We start from the raw sequence: 18,178 nt of genomic DNA, 5'->3' as shown, positions 1-18,178 counted from the left end.
TATTATTATTATTATTATTATTATTATTATTATTATTATTATTATTATTATTGATACAGTAAAGGATAATTGCAAGGCAAGTTACTGGAGGCCATTCCAGAGGGAAAATAAGGGAAAGGGGTTAAAAAAAGAGAGATTGTCTCAAATCAACAGACATTGTATTGCACTGGGATAGGCAGCTTGTAGCCCAGCCCTTCAGATATTATTCATCTGCAACTTATGTGTCCTAACTGGCATACTTAGTGGTGAAGAATCATAGGAACTGTTGTTCATTGGAAGAACTACAAATTGTCCACCTGCTTTAGCATGTGGCAGAAAAGGAGAGCAAGTGATGAAAACTCAAAAAAAAAAGTGAGGAAGAGGAGAAATTAAAGGGATGATGAATAAAGATTGCAACATTATATGTATTTTGTCTTTATGGTCTGCCAGTAGCATATGAGGGGGATGTTGGAAGATCACAGAAAAACAACTCTGGATTTCCATTTGTTCATTTTTCAGTGATAAGTTCTGATGGCATTTATAAGCGATTTGGCTATAAAATGTCCAAGAGTTCCATATTTTGAGGCACACAGGCCAGGATGTTCTCTTTTATGTCAGTGGAAGGTCAGAACTTATCCTACAAACACACCATGTCCTGGAAGACTAGCTGTTGCTAGCTAACCATTACAGACAAGATATTTTCAATGCCTTGGTGTTCTCTAATCATAATATCATTTGCTGAGAGGGTTTTATCTGCCAAGTAAACTCTAAAGTTAATTTCTATCAGATGTTTATGTTCAGGATGTTATTTAAACAGAACATTTAAAATAATATAATTTAAAAATGATACAAAAGCAATAAAATGTACAAATATAAAATTAAAAAACAAACTGTTTTAAAAGTTAAAACAGTTGTGCATTAAAATTTAAAATGTATTTAAAACTTTATACAAATCTTACAAGCTGAATTACACTGCATTTATAGCCTAATTCTTGTCAGTTTGAAAAAGCATGATACCACAATATTTTTATCAGCTGCCAAAAGGAGGCCAGAGATGGGGCCATCCTGACTTCTCTAAGGAGGATGTTCACTTGGAGGTCTAGTTTAACAAATAGGTTTATATATAAAACATTTTCTAGCTAGATTCATATATAATAATAATAATAATAAAATTTATTTGTATCCCACCCCTCTGAGAACAATCGGGGCGGCTAACAGGTTAAAAATATACAACATATCAAATCCCTGGTCCCCTCCCCCCCTTAAAAAGGTATTAAATCTAACAAAGAATTAAAACCATACAGGTTAAAACTGATTGAAAGGTCAAACAACAAAACAGTACAACAGAACAATAATCAATATAACAGTGATCAATGGGAGCAGCAGTATCTCTTTACGGGAGTTTCCTGAGGCCGGGTTGGCTATTCTGGAAAGGCCTGCCAGAAGAGATCCATCTTAATAGCCTTTTTAAAGCTGTCTAAAGATGTAAGCAGACGGATCTCTTCCGGCAGGCCGTTCCACAGTCTGGGGGCGACGATGGAAAATGCCCTCTGGGAGGTAGTCGAAAGCCTAGATTTTTGTGGCTGAAGTAGGCCTCTCCCACAGGAGCGGAGTGCGCAGGGAGAATTGTAGGGGAGAAGGGGATTCCAAAGATAGTTTGGACCCAAGCCATTTAGGGCTTTAAAGGTGATAACCAACACTTTGTACTGGGCCCGGAAACTAATAGGCAGCCAGTGGAGGGACTTTAGAACCGGAGTAATATGGTCTCTCCTAGATGTTCCAGAAATTACTCTGGCTGCCATATTCAGTACTAGTTGCAGTTTCCGGACCAAGTACGAGGGTAGCCCCATGTAGAGCGCATTACAGAAATCTAGACGTGAGGTTACCAGCGCGTGAACAACAGTCTCAAGATCCTTTACTTCCAGGAAAGGGCGCAGCTGGCATATCAGCCGAAGCTGATAACAAGCGCTCTTGACTGTCACATTTACCTGATTTGACATCAGGAGCGACGAATCAAGGAGCACCCCCAGACTGCGAACACAGTCCTTGATGGAGAGTGTGACCCCGTCTAGGACCGGAGGTTGCAACCGGATTCCTGGTTTCGGGGCCGCTACTGTGAGCACCTCCGTTTTTTCTGGATTCAATCTCAATCTGTTTTTCCCCATACAGCACTTTTGCACTGAGATTTTTGCTCCACCCTGTTTGAGTTGGGTCAGACCTCAGATTCAGGATCAGGATCGGTTATCTGGAAACCCTGGTTGTGCCTCTTCACAGGAAGTCCTCTGAGTGTCAGTTTTCTCAGTCTGTCAAGTCTCTTTGTCTTATCACAGGCAGGGATTACTTCTTTTCTGTTTCAGCCTGCTAATCTCTTGTTTGTTTGTTTATTTGTTTGTTTTTACCCAGCCACTGTTCAAAACACCTTGTCCCAACACACCCATAAGGTTCCCCATTTCTGCTTTACACATTTGCTATAGAAAACATCAATATCTCCCTCAAAAAATAACAGCAGCAAGTTGTCTTTCACTTATATATATATATATATATAGAGAGAGAGAGAGAGAGTCATTACAGTCATAAAATAAATCTGACTCCATTTAATTCTTTTTATCGTTGACAGGTACCATTTTTTGGTCCATTGTTTGATGGAGCAATTGTGACTGCAAAACTGCTGCCAAATCTTATACGAGCCACATGCATCAATGCCAGCAGAGCTGTGAAGTCCCTTATAACTCTCTATCAAAGCTTGTATCCTTATTTAATAGTAATCTGATTTGTTTGTAGGATGGCTCATTTAAGGTATGTTTTCAAGACTATTTGGTTTTGTGAATGACTGTGCTAATTAACATTCCATCTTTCTTTAGAAACAATAGCATGTTTAGATTCATTCATGCTTAGTTTTAAACTGAACAATGATGCATAAAGGATAAACAATACAAGACCACAAAGATGCATTCAGATTTTCCTCTAAACCTGACAGTTAGTGTGCATAGTAGCACATGGATGTTAGAAAATGAGAGCCTTCCAGTTTCTCAGAATGTTGGTGCAAGATTCTCTTTACTCTGTTGAGTAACATCCTTATCTATAAGTTGTTTTGTTTATATGTTGACTAAAATTATTTAATTTAGACATAACCTGGTTTTATTATTTGATTTTTATATCCAGAGGAAGATAGAGTTCCACAGGACTGTCCCCCCCCCTCACCGCCCCCGTTACAACCTTTTCTGTTACTTGAAAATCTATTCCAGTGGGTTTCCCAGCCCTCCAGATCACAGTGTTTTGGAAATCATGACTGGATCATTGCCTATGTTTGATGTCAATAGACTCAGCCAGAAAAAAGTAAATAGACTTCAAACACTATCAGAATTTGAAATGAAAAAAGTCTTGTTGCATCTGATTACCTGTTATTTAGTGGTAATGTGATTTTGCAAATTTTCTTCTTATTCTGTCATTGAGTCCCATAGGCCCATTCACAAAAGGCCTGAGAGAGAGTTGTACAATTTGCCATCTGTTGTGCAGCTTAGCAGCCATGTATTGTAGTCTGAAGAGTGAGTCATAGCTCAGTTGTGTTTTTGCAATACCTGCTATTTGGTGTTTTTTTAAATGTAATTTGAAACTTTATTGATCATTCTGTAGCCCAAAAGCGTCACATGTTATATGGCATTCTTCCCTTGATTTTCCCTGATTATTTCTCACTAGACCTTTCTGGTACAGTGTTTACATTTTCGTTGGCTTTAGGAGAATACATCACTGAGATACATAAAAAATAGCTTAACAAATTTGCCAATCTAGAACATGAAATATAACAGTATGAGGTCTATTAGGTCTATATTTTTGATGTAGGAAATGTATAAACATTCCTTATATATACCCAGTGCATTCCGTTACTGGTATTTTCAAATGGTTTGTTAGGATTAAACATGGTTTAAGCCTTGAGCATGAATTCTTGGGTTTCTCTGGTGGCCAGGGCTATGTTTGCTCATGTTTGAAAGCTCACACGCCAGCTTCATCCTTTCCTGTCAGTAATTGACTCAAGTGGGTGCTTAATTTCATAATTTTTAATTATTATTATAATGATTGTCCTTTTAAAATTTTGCTTCATTTGTGTTTTCTTGTTATGCTGTGTTTAATTCTATTTTAAGAATGTAATTTACTGTGTTATTTGCTTTGTTTTTTAAATACTTTATGATGTGCCTTCAATCCCTGTTCTCAGAGGATGACAGAGTGTAAATTAGACTTATTCAGAAGCAAGTTTCATTCAGAATAAGATCTTACTTGTTAGGATGAACTCAGATTTGATTTTGAAAAACATCCTAGATATGGGTTTATTGCCTAGATTTATTATTGCACATTATTAAACTTGAGGTAGGTAGACCTTTATAGTTCTATAGACCATTTGGATGAGAACATATTGTGGGGACTGTTTTAAAATTCTCATGGGACAGAGCAAGACAGCTACAATAGCAATCACAAAATTTACTATTGTAGCAAAATATATATTACACTGAAAGGCAAATTGGTGAGGCTAGGCAACAAATATATCCCTTTGAATCTCTAATTTTCTGCTCCTGCAAAGCACCTGTATTACAAAAATGCAGGCCTAATTACCCAATTACTTCTAAAGAAATTCTTCTAAAACAAGTAATTATGGAAACAAGCAAGAGGCAGGAACTTCAGCCAGGGTACTGAATTCCAATTTGTGAAGAGTCTGGGGACAGCATTCCAGCAGTGAATCAAATGTGGAGCTAAGGGTACAAGAAAGGGCAAAATCAAAGTGGGTGAGTATAATTCTGACCTATTTGGACACATCCCTTCCACTCATCCACCCAAAGCCCTCTACTGGTTCTCCCTTACCTACTGCCTTATCGAACTCTTTCCTCCTCCACTGGCTCTTAATCTGTTTCCCAAAGTAGCTTTTCTGGTCAACCCCAGATGCAAACCAATCCACAGATTATAGGCAATGCTTGGGGAAAAAACAAATGGCACATTTGTGATTTTTTTTTTAATAGTAACATCATTTTCACAATAATATTTTCCCATGCAATTTATTTCATATGGCATCTACCTAACCTTTTTTTAAAACCAAAATAACTAGTTGAGTGAATGGAAGGTACAACTTGCCTTCCGTGGTTTCTAATCAGACCAGAAACTGCTATGCATTTTGAAAATAGGAATCAGAATTGTTCAGCACAGCCATGCCAGTCTCTGTAGCATCTTGATGAACATTACAGTAGGCCTAATAGGTAGTATAAAGGTATACTGACCTTTATTTTGAAGTGCAGTTTCCCTGTTGGAATAGATCAATAGCAGAGCTGTCTGTCACTTTTGCTTGCCTTCCGTTCTCACAGCAAGAACATTCTCCAGGCAGCAATCAATAGCTGTAATCTGTTCCAGCCTGTAATGACATGTGAAGCTTTTAGGATGGTATTACCATTGGATTTTTCGCAGTGTGTGCTGTTTCCAAAGAATTACTACATTTCATAGGTGCTGTGAAGGCCTTAGTATACCAGGGATAGGCTGGCAATTATATCTGTGTAAGTAACCTGCACTTGTTTTAGCGTCTGTTCCCTTTCAGACTTTGGAATTTCATATACCTTATGGACTTAAAGCTTTACACATATGCTTCATATTTTCTTTCTTTGTGGTCTCTGACTCAAACAACTGTGATACTCTGCATATGTGCAGCAGCAGTCAGAACCTAGCATAGCTCTCAGCAACATTTTCCCCCAGTGCATGTGTCTGACATTGGCACCCAAACCTTAGTTCCTTTTTTACCACCACATTCTTTAGCAATATGTTCTAGAACCTTTGCCTTCTCAGCTATCACTCATTTTTCTACTTCTACTAAAAAAAAGGTAGTTAGCAAGAGTAGTTTAGTATTTTTATCCTCATCGCCTTCTCTTCTCATCCAACTCTGCATTTCTCTTCGCTATCCCTCCCCCACTGTCCATCTCTCTTTGTAGCTCACTTTATGTGGGCCCTTTCACAAAGTGTGACCTTTGCAAGTCTATAATTGTTGTTTCTGATAGTAATGCATGGTGCCTTTTTTGTCTAGAGGAGAGTCACATTGTGGGAAAGTGCTAGCAATGGCAGACCTTTATGAAGCAGGTTTGTGCAACTGAACAGCTCATCTTTAAGTCCATGCCATAGAAGAGGCCATATGATTCTCAGGTCTGGACTAGTGACCTACCCCACCAAAGGCACAGCACAAATTTCCAACGAATCTTCAGAAACTATTCCAAAGATTTTGGGATCAATTCTGGTATGGAATCTGACCAGCATTGCTCTTTGTGTACCAAGGGTTGCTCCCATTCAAGACCCTCAAATCACCTGTATGAGTCCAAACAATAGCAGCTAAATCTGGGCATAAAAGTTATTTGGAAAAAACAGCAAAAAGGCAAGCACTTTTCTTAGGATCCAGCCTGAACATTGGCCTCTCCTGTAAAAGATGTGATCAGTCTTTCTCAAGCACTTCTCAATCAATTTGTTTTTTCTTACATTGAGATCCTCTCTTTTGAAACCAGGAAGGACTCTTCAGTTCCTACCCGGATGTTCAAGAGGTAGGAACCATCTCTGAAGGGGAGTTGCTGGAGCTGCCTCATGGCCCTAACCCAGTCTTAGGAAAACCATCTCAGGAAGTTTTCTGGATGCATAAGATGCAATGCACACAATCATTGGTCAAATTTGCAGGGCCTTGGAATCACCAGCTCCACCCTGACACTGATACTGTTAGTCACCAGAGCACTACATGGGGTCCACAAGCCCCTCAGCACTTCAATCCCACTCCATTTGTGAGTATCATAGAATCATAGAGTTGGAAGAGACCGCAAGGGCCATCCAGTCCAACCCCCTGCCATGCAGGAAATCCAGATCAAAGCATCCCCGACACATGGCCATCCAGCCTCCGTTTGAAGACCTCCAAGGAGGGAGTACACACATCCAAGAACCATTGCACTCCAGCTCCTTCAGTTCAACAATATGCACCACTGCCAAACCCATGGGCTCCTTCCTATAGATATTCTGTTCAACCATATCTCCTGTCAGCATGAAATCTGCCCCATGGCACCACCACCTTATTGGTTCCCATTCCCTCCATCACTCTGGGTCCACACACAGGGAGACTTTGACTCAGCCTAACCAAACAAACATAATCCTCTCATTAACTCAGTGCTTAGTGATTTTATCTTGCCTCTCCTTGATTGTGGGGCCTGCCTTGTCTTCTTACTCTGGACCTTTCTGGGAACCTCTTCAAACTCCCATGACCGTGTCAATCTCTGCACTCTCTTCAACTCAGCCAAAAGCCACCAAAGCCCCAACCTTTAGTTTAAAGAGTATGTACAACTCTTGACTTGTCATCTTCAGCACCAACCATTACCATATCACATGTGAAAGGGCCCACATACTGTACCACCTTCATCTGAGAATGTCCACTCCTTTACAGGCCATTGCCTCCAGAAGGCAAAATCTTTAGTCCTTCACATTAAACCTCTAGTTTCAGACCCTATTGTCAAATGAACTGAGAAACAAATTGATGCATCTGTAACTCTCCCCGTGCTCATCTGTTTAGATGCTAACATCTCTACACCACGTTGCTAGACAGGCCTGGAGGAATGCATCGTTGCCTGCCCTTATATCATGATGAGTGGACAACTTTTACAAAGTCCAAGATGAAGGGTGTAGTTTTCTGTTAATGCACCCACTCTACAACTCAGTCATAGTTGATGTAGCCCAAAGCAACCCCGGACAAACCACAAGTGTCACCTGTACAAGGAATTTGACCTCATAATAAACCATCATCATATTCCTCTGCACATGCCATAGCACATCAGACACACCATCCTTTGGTGGGCCACCCCTCATGACCTCTAAAGATGAATGCACATCATTGTTTGTCAGCCAGCCCTCACTCTGGCAATGGATGTTTCAGTGTCAGATTGGGAAGCACACATTAACTGTTTCACTGTCAAGGGTCAGTGATCTCAGCAGGAGGCATGACTACATAGAAACATACTCAAAACAATAGTTAATTGTCCTCTTATCAGTTTGTCATTATACACAGTTATAACTCAAATAGAATTTCAAACTCTTCCTATGGATTATTTGGGTGAACTCACCAGTGAATATGCAGTGACCTTGCTTTTATTCTAGGGGCAAGTCAACATCCCAGACCCTAGGGAATAAGCCGTCTGAGAGCCTTTAGGACTGAAGGGCAGGGTATAAATACAGTAAATAAATAATAAATAAATGTTCCTGTTCAATTGGGTAGGGCTCTGGTATATTCTTTCCTCCCATTTCCACTGATAGCCTAATCCATAGGCAGACTCCATCATGACATGGCAGATAGCATTCTGATCACCCCCTGATGGCCATGACACACATGGTTTGCCTCCTTGCTTCTGTCCAAAAGGATGTCAAGACTACAATCTCATCTCGCAGTCTGAAGCTAAAATTCTCCACCTAGACATCAAAACTGTCCATTTCACAGCCTGGAGAACTCAACTGATACACTCTTATTACCAAATGTTGAAGGCATCATAAAAGCTGCATGCAAATTGTCCACTCGCTATGCCTATTGTATTAAATGGCAACATGTCCAGTGCTTTCTCCATCCCATGGATTCACTTTGCTCTTGCCATATGTGCCACTCAGCTGCTTATCTTCCTGGCTACCTTGGCAGAGAAGGACCTGTCCCTTTCCTATCTAGCAGCCATCTCTGCTTACTCTGCACCCACTCAGCCTTCTCATAGTTTGTTTTTCCACAAGTTAAAGCCTTTATCAAGAGGTTCAAGAATTTTCACTCTCCCTTAGTCATGCCTCCAGCCCCAGCCTGGGATCTGTCCCTTATCCTCTCCCTAGGACAAGGGAGTCCATTCACCACCTGCAACCTCTATCTCCTCACCTTGAAGACAGCATTTTCAGTTGCTATGACTTCAATACAATGGGCAGGGGAAATTTGCACCCTCCAATCTTGTCCCCCCTTTACGTGCTTGCATAATAACAAGGTAGTCATCCAGCTGGATATCACTTTCCTCCCTAAAGTCACATTTTACTTCCATCTGGCACAATTTAGTTTGCCTATGACTTTGCACATAAACCACCACCTCCATGCATCTGTCATCACTCCACTAGGGCAATATGCACTTTGGCAGCTTTCCTAGCTGGAGTTCCACTCTAAGATATCTTTAAGGCTGCAGCTGGGCACAAGTGTCAAATTTTATCTGCCATTATTGGCACAATCCTCTACTCAGTTATAGCATGACACACCCCCATCCTGTAGTGAATTTAGCTATCATACTCTTCCAATTGTGTGAGTTAAAGAGACCATGAAGAAAAGGGGGCAGGGGAGAAAGAACAGAGAAAAAAATAACAGGTTGCTTGCCTGTAAATGTGGTTCTTCAAGTGGTCATCTGTGAGGTCACACAATCCCCCTCCTTTCATGTGTGTCACTCTCCAGTCCTTGGAACACTGCAGCTGATCAAGAGAACTAAAGTTTGGGAAACAACAAAAACATCAGACATGCACACTGGGGAAACAGAGCAGGGTGTCCACCAAAAAATCTTGCCAAGAGCTATCCTAGGTGCTACTACACACATGAAGAATATTGAAATGTTGTGAGTTCTCAGATAACCACTCAGAGCCACAGTTACAAGTAAGCAAGCTGAACAGCCAAGATAACAGGTGTGAACTACATAGTAGCATAAGTTTGCATTGAAGCCATACAGTTTAATCGGTTTTAAAAATTGCCTCAAAGATCTTTGGAAGACTAAGTTGAAAAATTAGAATATGGCAGCCAGTTGTAGCAAAGCAAAAACAAAACATGTTTTATACAAAATATGTTGTATTATGAAACTATGGCCTGGTACAGACCACCCCTTTTTGCTCTGGATTGGGGCCACGGCAGTCTCGCCAGCAACCCTGTGGCCCCAATCTGGCATTTTTCCGGGCCATGGAGAAGCGGCAAAATGCCCAGAAAAGGGGTGTCCTTGGGGCTTCGTGCCCCTGGACACCCCAGCACTAAAGAGGAGAAAGGGCCGGTCCCTTTCTCCTCTGCACCTTGGCACAGCCGTTTGGTTGCCGCGCCAACAATGCGCGTGCCCAAAAAGACCTTTGAAACGGAGCTCCTTTTTGCACCACTGGTAAGGCGTGATAAGCGCCCTCCAGGAGCATGATGACATGTCCTGTCGACATGCCATTTGAACGCACAGGACACGTCATGCATGCGGCCCCCGTGTGGGCAGTGTGGCGCTGTAATGGTGGCAGCAGCACGCACTAGGGCTCGGGACCATGTGGTTGGTGCGTGATCCTGAGCACTACTATCGCCACCAGGACGTTATGTCCTGGAGGTGTGTACCAGGCTTTAATTGTTGTCACAGAGCAGTACCTGACACATAATTTGGGGTATAACCAGCTTTTCACAAAACTGTGATCCTGAGAAAATGAAAATTTAAAATCCAAAATAGTTGTCAGAATGACCACATCTCAATCAGTACTGCAGTGTTTGTGTGCATTTGTTCGTTTGTCAAAGCATTTGTGTTCATCAGCCAGAAAGGCTCCCAGAGCAGCTTAGAGATCAATACTGTACCTGCCTTCAGGGTTTACAATAACAAGACACAGCACAAAAAGGTTGAAAGAAAACAACAACATGTTTAAAAAATATTTTAAACAAAACAACCTACAGAAATAATCTGTGAAATTAGCATAGAACAAACCTTTATGACTTCCAGTTGTTTTTATATCTGCTTTTTAAATCTGCATTTTCAGTGGACATTGAGGCAAAATAAGAATGTCCTTGAAGATCCGACATAATCTAAACTGCCTACGATGGGGGGAAAATCTATAGATGTATTATGGTGCAAACAAATCAAAGCTACACTTTAAAGGAAGACCTTTAAACTTATGCATATCTGCTATTTCTTATCCAAAATTTGGATAGCCAAACTTTGGATACCTTGTAGCTCCTAGCCCAGAGACTTTTTGTACAATATTTCATGAAGGTGGAGCATACTGTTTCAATTTTATTATGAATATAATATTCAGATTATGTTATCTGCTTAAATAATTATAGAATCATAGAATTGTAGAGTTGGAAGAGACCACAAAGGCCATTCAGTCCAACACCCTGCCACTCTCAATCAAAGCATCCCTGGCAGATGGCCATCCAGCCTCTGTTTAAAGGCCTCCAAGGAAGGAGACTCCACTACACTCCGAGGAAGGAGTGTGTTCCACAGATGTAACTACACCAGGTTTTTGTGCCTTTTTGAACCACAACTTTCAGAACATGAGAGATCATGGACACTGGCCATACTGACTGTGAGATTCAGGGAGATGTAGTTAGGCATGGACTTTGGCCATACTGACGATGAGATTCTGGGAAATGTAGTTAGGATTCCCAGATTTCAGTGGCTGGACCCTCTCCCCCAGTCACTGGGTACAGGATCTCAAGGCAAGAACATTGCCTTGAAAAATGTGTGCATGTGTAGTCATTCCTCATGTGTTACACTTGCTTTTTTTATTTTAATAGTACAGCCTGTCCAACTGTTGTGGTAGAAAATTCAGAAATTGACACTTAGGACATTATTGATGATAACCAATGTACTTGATAATATACAAATTATTAGCATAAAAAAGCATACTAGTATTGTCTTCCTTCTGAGGATAGACCTTTCCTCACACATTAAATACTGCATTTCTTTATTACTGATAAAAAAAACCAAGTATTTTTACTCCTGTGATTATATCTGATTAGCCCCTTTGTGAAAGGACACAAACTGCAGTTACTTAATACCATCTTTCAAGTTATATCCTGGCTCTTGAAAGTTTTCATAGTGCAATGGGTTTTGGAGGATGATTGAAACAGTGGTGTAACAAGTAATTTTACACTTTGGAATTAGGGGGCTTGTCCTATCTAATTTGCCACATCCCCCAATCTGTTCCCAGAAGCTTAACAAAGGGTTTCAGGATGCAGCATTAGTGAGACAATTCTTCCTGTTGGCATTCATTCTGTTCCTACATTTTTCACTCAGCTTCATAAGAATTGCCTTTTCTGAGAAAGTTCTCTCAGATTTTTTTTATTGCTGATTATTTCTTGCTGATTGTTTTTTGATTTTTCACCCATTTCATTTGCTTAGCCTGTTACCATGTCTTATAGTACAGGGATGAAATATGTGTGACCTGTGAACCACATGGCCCCCCTCAAAGCCTATTCCATCACTGGGAAAAATCTTCAAAAATAGAAGAATCATGCCTCTGGAAGGTTCCAGCGGAAAGTGCAGTTCCATATTTGAATACAGGTAGAAGCTACAGGCTAAGGGGTGCTATCTTCAGAGTGGGTATGCTTTCCCCCCATTCTTTGCTCATGTTAGGAGAATGGGAATGATGTGGATCCAGCAGATCCAGCCCTTTCTGATCCATCCATAGCCAGAATTCATACTTTTTTACTTGTATATCTGACATAGTACTATCAGTGGTAGGGGAGCAAGAGCAAAGGGATTCTGTGCCTGGAACAGGAAGGTATATCTCCTTCCTTCATTCTCTCTCTCTCTCTCTCTCTCTCTCTCTTTTTCTTTTTCTTTCTGTGTGCTTGTACAAACACACACACACAACCAGGAGATCCACTGGCAATGTACCATATGACTATAGGCTTTATATGAATAAGCTTTTTTTTTTGCACTTTCGTATGCTGGCTTTCAGAGACAGTGTAGCCAACTAATATGTTTTTAAAAGTTTCAGATGAGGTCCTATGAAGCAAAAAAACAAAACACATTTTGTCAAAAAGATAAGCCAAGATTTTATGTGGTTAGAATGAAAAAAGGCAAAGGTTTAATTCTTCTCAGCAAATTTACACTGTCTAAGCTACTGCTAAACCACTTTGTGTTTACTTACCTGATGGTACCAAAAATTTGATGATGTCTCTAGTTCTCATCCACCAGTCTCTTTGGTTTCCATACTAGATGCAAAGGAGCATTAAGAAAGTCCATTCCTCTGCAACAAACACAGAAACATAGAGATTGGTGGAGTACATGGTTGATCATTTGTCTGTTTGGTAGAAGCCAGTGGTTGGGGGGGCATTGGGGGTGTTTTGGCTTTACAAGGCTGCTGTGAAGCTAATAGCCTATTCTAGCTTGTAAAAATTGTTGTTATTTAGTCATTTTTATGGGGATGTTTACACAAATGTGTTAACCATGCTAATCTTGGGAGTGCTAAAATGTACATAAAATGTACATAAAATTACAGTGCAATCTCAATTACTTACTTCGACATAAATTGTTCCTCTTTAGTAGTCATGTTTAGAGTTTCATGTGCCCTTGCATAAATAGCATGTTTATTTGACCTGCTCAAATAGTTCCAATTGTGTTAATGCTGAAAAAAACAAGACATGCATCTGCTTTAGCCTAACTGTTGGGTAAAGCTTTAGTGACTTAAGAATGCACCATCATTTGTTAGGAAAATGAAAAGAAAGAAAAAGATGCCTTAAATAGGACTATAGGATCAAATCCCAAGGATCTTGGTCAGTATTTTCCAGTTCCACGCATGCGAACTAATACCTCAATTAGAATCAGCATTTATTATTTTTAAAAAGGGAAAAAATCAAAATATTGGGCTGTATGATTTGGTAAAATAAAGTGAATTTTATTTTCCCCCTTTGAGACTTGTATTGTGGTTTAGCTCACACATTCTCATTAACATTCTAGCTCTGTATTGCCATTGCTTCTTCCTAGCTTACCAGCTGTTCCTGCTGCTAGTTACAATGTCTGATGTGTTCAGATCACTGGGTTCCTGTACTCACCACAGAGAAGAGACAGTCTTTCCATTGGGGATATCCACGTGTCTGCCTGTCAGCAATGGCACCGAATAAAGTAATAGGTCCTCGCATGGCATATGGTGTCTGGGTTCATGCAAGATGCAAAACTATTCTGCCACTAATGCACAATGACTCATAGCATTGCTAATTTTTTCTAACAAAAGCTCACTTCCACACCCACACTTTTAACCCCTCGGGCTAAAAAGCTTCAGCCGTTTACATTTCTTATATTTCTAGAGAGGCAACTTCTTGGACAACATGTGAAATATAATGGTATGAAAGATTTTGTGAAAAAAATTAGTTCAGTAAAAAGATGTAATGAAAAAGTATTTTTAAAAGAATTTTTTTTAAAAAAATATGAAGTTATATCCACATGTGAGAGATTAATACTTAACTGGTATTGTCTTAATACTGAATCCAGCCCATTGTATTATTATGAATTTTGACATGTTAAGCTTTCAGTTTGAAATGCGAGTTTATACAAATAGCTTTTTAAAATCAGCAGTTTTAGCTGCATATATTTGATATCTGGGAATATCTTGGGGATGTTAGATTTATCCACACTTATGGAGAAATTATTTAAAATCAGCTTGTTCGTTTCTAAACTGAAGGACATGTCCTGCAATTCCAACTGCAGAACTCAAGGACAGATAAACTGTCTTAAAGAAGAAGAAGTAGAGAAGTAACTAATGACAGATAGTTTTTGATTATGTAATGTGCTGTTGTTGTGATGCCCATTATAAACGCAACTCATCTACCTAAGGCAGCAAATTTGGTCTTGCACTAAAGTCAATCTTTTGAATGTGAGCACTATTATTCCACTTTAACCACCGTGACAGCATCCTATGGCATCCTCGTGTTTGTAGTTTAGGAAGGCACTGGGGAGCTCTCTGACTACGAATCCTTAATGCCCCTCCTTATAATGCCAAATTTAGGATTCCATTGGATGGACCAATGGCAGCTAAAGTGGAATAATAGCACTATAATTCTGTAGTCTGAATGGCCCCTGACAGAAACAATCTAGGACTTTTCAGACCCCAGTCATCCAGGCCTGTTCTAACAGCTGTTTAGATGTAAAGTAAAGTTTTTATTGGCCCTCTAGCCAAAACTGTACTAATCATCTTTCTGGTAACTTGGCTTTGTAAGGTTGTATTCAGCTTAAAACTCTTGAAACAAACTTTAGACATTCACAGCAAATTACAAATATCATAGCACTTTGTGTAATGATAGAACTGCAAATTCTTGTACAGATGGGGTATCCCTTATCCAAAATCCAAAACAAGGTGTATATGAAATATACATGAATTTTGTGTTTAGATTTGGGCCCCATCTTCAAGATATCTCATTGTGTATATGCACATAGAGTCAGCCCTCAGTATCCATGGATTGTATATACAGTCACCCCTCTGTTTTCGCGGACTTGGGAGCCGCACCCCTCGCTTATGTGCGAGCAGCAAATGGAGGGAGACAAAATGGGGTGCATGTTCATGAGCGCCCATGGGCATGTGCTACCATATAAGCCAATGGGGCTTGAATATTGGCAGTTTTAATTTTCGCAGGGGAGATCCAGAACAGATCCCCCGTGAAAACGGAGGGGCGACTGTACATGAAATCAACCATACACTGCTTGAAAATATTTTTTTAAAATTCTGAAAAGTAGAGCTTGCTTTTGCCATTTTATATAAGGGCCACCATTTTACTATACTGTTGTATATAATGGGACTTGAGCATCCATGAATTTTTGTATGCACAGGTGGTCCTGGAACCAAATTTCAACAGATACTAAAGGCCCACTGTATTCCAAAATCCAAAAAACTTCTGGTCCCAGGCATTTTAGATAAAGGATACTCAACTTGTACAATTCATTAAATACAATTTTATTTTACAGTGGGCCCTTCCCTTACGCGGGGGATCTGTTCCAGATCCCGCCACATAATGGAAATCCAACATATGCTGGAGCCCCATTAGAAATAATGGGGTTTGTGCACGTGGCATGGCACGCACACCATGGGCGCATACCCCATTACTTCTTCAGGGATGCAAGAGGGCTTTTTCCAGTGCATCTTTCTACGTATGCTGAAAGCCGCGAAAGGCACACTGTAATATGTTTCCTTAAATGAAAACTGTAGAAAACTAGAAAATGCCATTTATCAACCTTATGTCATTTATCGCCTTTATCGCCATGTGTTCCTAAATGTAGGGGTAGAAAATTACTGGCTCCATCCTATCTCATTTTATCCCTAAGCTTTGCATTTTCTTTAGCAATGATACTTTGTTGGGACACCAAAACCTTTTGGAACAAAGACTGCAGAGAGGAGTTCCTACACTGATACCAGAGCAAGTAAGCATGTGTGTGTGTGTGTTGAGGGCCTTCAAATCTTTCTTGACTTATGGTGACCCTATAAATGAGGCATCTCCAACATACCCTAACCTCAGTACCCCTGTTCCGGTCGTGCAGACTCAGAACCATGATTTTCTAGATTGAGTCTATCTACCTGCAATGTGATCTTCCTCCTTTCCTGCTCCTACTACCTAGGCATGCATCATTGTCTTTTCTAGTCTTCTCATGTCATAGAATCATAGAGCTGGAAGAGACCACAAGGGCCATCCAGTCCAACTCCTTGATAGAGTTTGGGCTTGATTTGCTCTAGTACCTATTGATTTGTCTTTTTAGCAGTCCACAGTATCTGCCGAACTCTTCTCCATTTCAGAGTCCATTTCCTATCAGTTTTCTTCACCATCTAGCTCTCGCACCCATATATAGTGATGGGGAATACAATGGCATGGACAATCCTAATTTTACTATTCAGTGGAACATCTTTGCATTTCAAGATTCTTTAATAAATGCCCCTCCAAGTCCTGGTCCTCTGATTGATTTACTGCAATCTCCGTTCTAATTAATAATTGATCCAATGGGAAACCTTTAACTTCATTAATTGAGAGTGAGGGTTATGTTGGGATTCTTGCAGAGCTTTAAAGATATAATACTGAAACCTAGTACAGTCACCCCTCTTTTTTCGCAGGGGATCCGTTTCGGACCCCCCCCCCCCCATACGAAAACCTCCAATATTCAAGTCCCATTGGTTTGAATAGTGGGTAGGCGCCCCATTTTGTCCCCCTTCATTTGCCACTCACACATAAGCAAGGGACGCGGATCCCAAGTCCGCGAAAAGGGAGAGGTTACTTTGTCCCAGCTATTCTGTAAAGCTGGCCTTCATAGAAATCAGCAATAAAATACATATTCAGTACCAGAAAAAGTGATGTTTGAAGCATTTCTGCAGCCAGTGACTCAGATTGTTGTTCACTTATATTTCAAGGGTGGGATGCTTTAATTGTTTGGGTTTACATTAAAAAGTTGTACTAATACCCTGAGCTTTCCCAGAGGTTGAGATGAATTGTTTTATTTCTAATTAGGTTTTGCCATGCCTGTTGTTCTTTGTGTGCCCATGCTTGACATGTTACCATGATTATTCGGCCCGTCTTATAGGTATTTCTAATTGTGATTGATGTGTAATCATTCATTTTATTGAGCTCATTAAGGACAGCAAACCTCTGTACAACTTACTGTAATTAGAACCCAGATAGCTATTCCATCTGTTCCATAAGCACTGTTTAATTAATGAACTCTTAATGTGTTCTGTGCCCTATAAAAGGCGTGTAGTATTCTTCCATTTGTTGAATAGAACTTGCATGCCAACAATTTGTGCAATTAAAAAATATATTCCTACAGTGGCATTCTTTCACCTCCTATTCCTCCTTGCGTTCACAAAGCAATCTTTTGAAACACAGAATATTGCATATTTATTGTAATTATAGCATGGATCAGTGTGTGTGTGTGTGTGTGTGTGTGTGTGTGTGTGTGTGTGTGTTTTACTGGTTGTGCACAACTCTCCTTGGTGAGAGAATTATTGTTACTGGTAAGAGAAGCATAACATCACTTTAAAAAACTAAAATATTCCCTCATTCAGCTGAGTTGTTCTTCCTCCAGTTACTATTTGAAGATAGCTGTGATTCATTAAGGGTATTCCTCTGTGGTCTAGTTGCAGTGATACTTTTCTTTATGAGAACTCCTTATAAGCAAAAAAAAAGAAATTAATAAATTGTATCTACAATTACCGTATATACATATATACTTATATACTATATGTCGACGTCATGTATAAGTAGAGAGCAGGTTGGAGGGGCAAAATTATGGATTTTGATATGACCCATGGGTAAAACCTAGGGTCATGTAATGAAGGATGTAAAGGACCTTCTTGGCCTCCCGGTCGACAGGGGAGGTGGCCTGCTTCGGGACGAAGCTGTGTTGGGCTCCCTCGACAATGGCGGAGTTTGGCCTCGGGTGGTCGGCCAACCAGGGGCAGCTCGCCGGGGCAACCCTGTAGAGCGACTGAACCTTAC

General features: G+C 40.2%; 1 protein-coding gene across 3 annotated transcripts in view; it reads left to right on the top strand.

Annotated features, from left to right (window-relative positions):
• RALGAPA2 (Ral GTPase activating protein catalytic subunit alpha 2) overlaps positions 1–18,178 on the top strand; it is a 226,676-nt gene that overhangs the window by 169,698 nt on the left and 38,800 nt on the right. For all 3 annotated transcript variants that reach the window (XM_042461719.1, XM_042461720.1, XM_042461721.1), the window contains one exon: positions 2,597–2,724. In XM_042461719.1, coding sequence (XP_042317653.1) covers positions 2,597–2,724 — 128 coding nt within the window. The remainder of the gene's footprint in view (positions 1–2,596; positions 2,725–18,178) is intronic.

Source organism: Sceloporus undulatus, chromosome 4 (assembly GCF_019175285.1).
Source record: "Sceloporus undulatus isolate JIND9_A2432 ecotype Alabama chromosome 4, SceUnd_v1.1, whole genome shotgun sequence".
NCBI lineage: Eukaryota > Metazoa > Chordata > Lepidosauria > Squamata > Phrynosomatidae > Sceloporus > Sceloporus undulatus.
The sequence above is the reverse complement of the archived record's forward strand: the minus strand, read 5'-3'. Positions and strand labels throughout refer to the sequence as shown.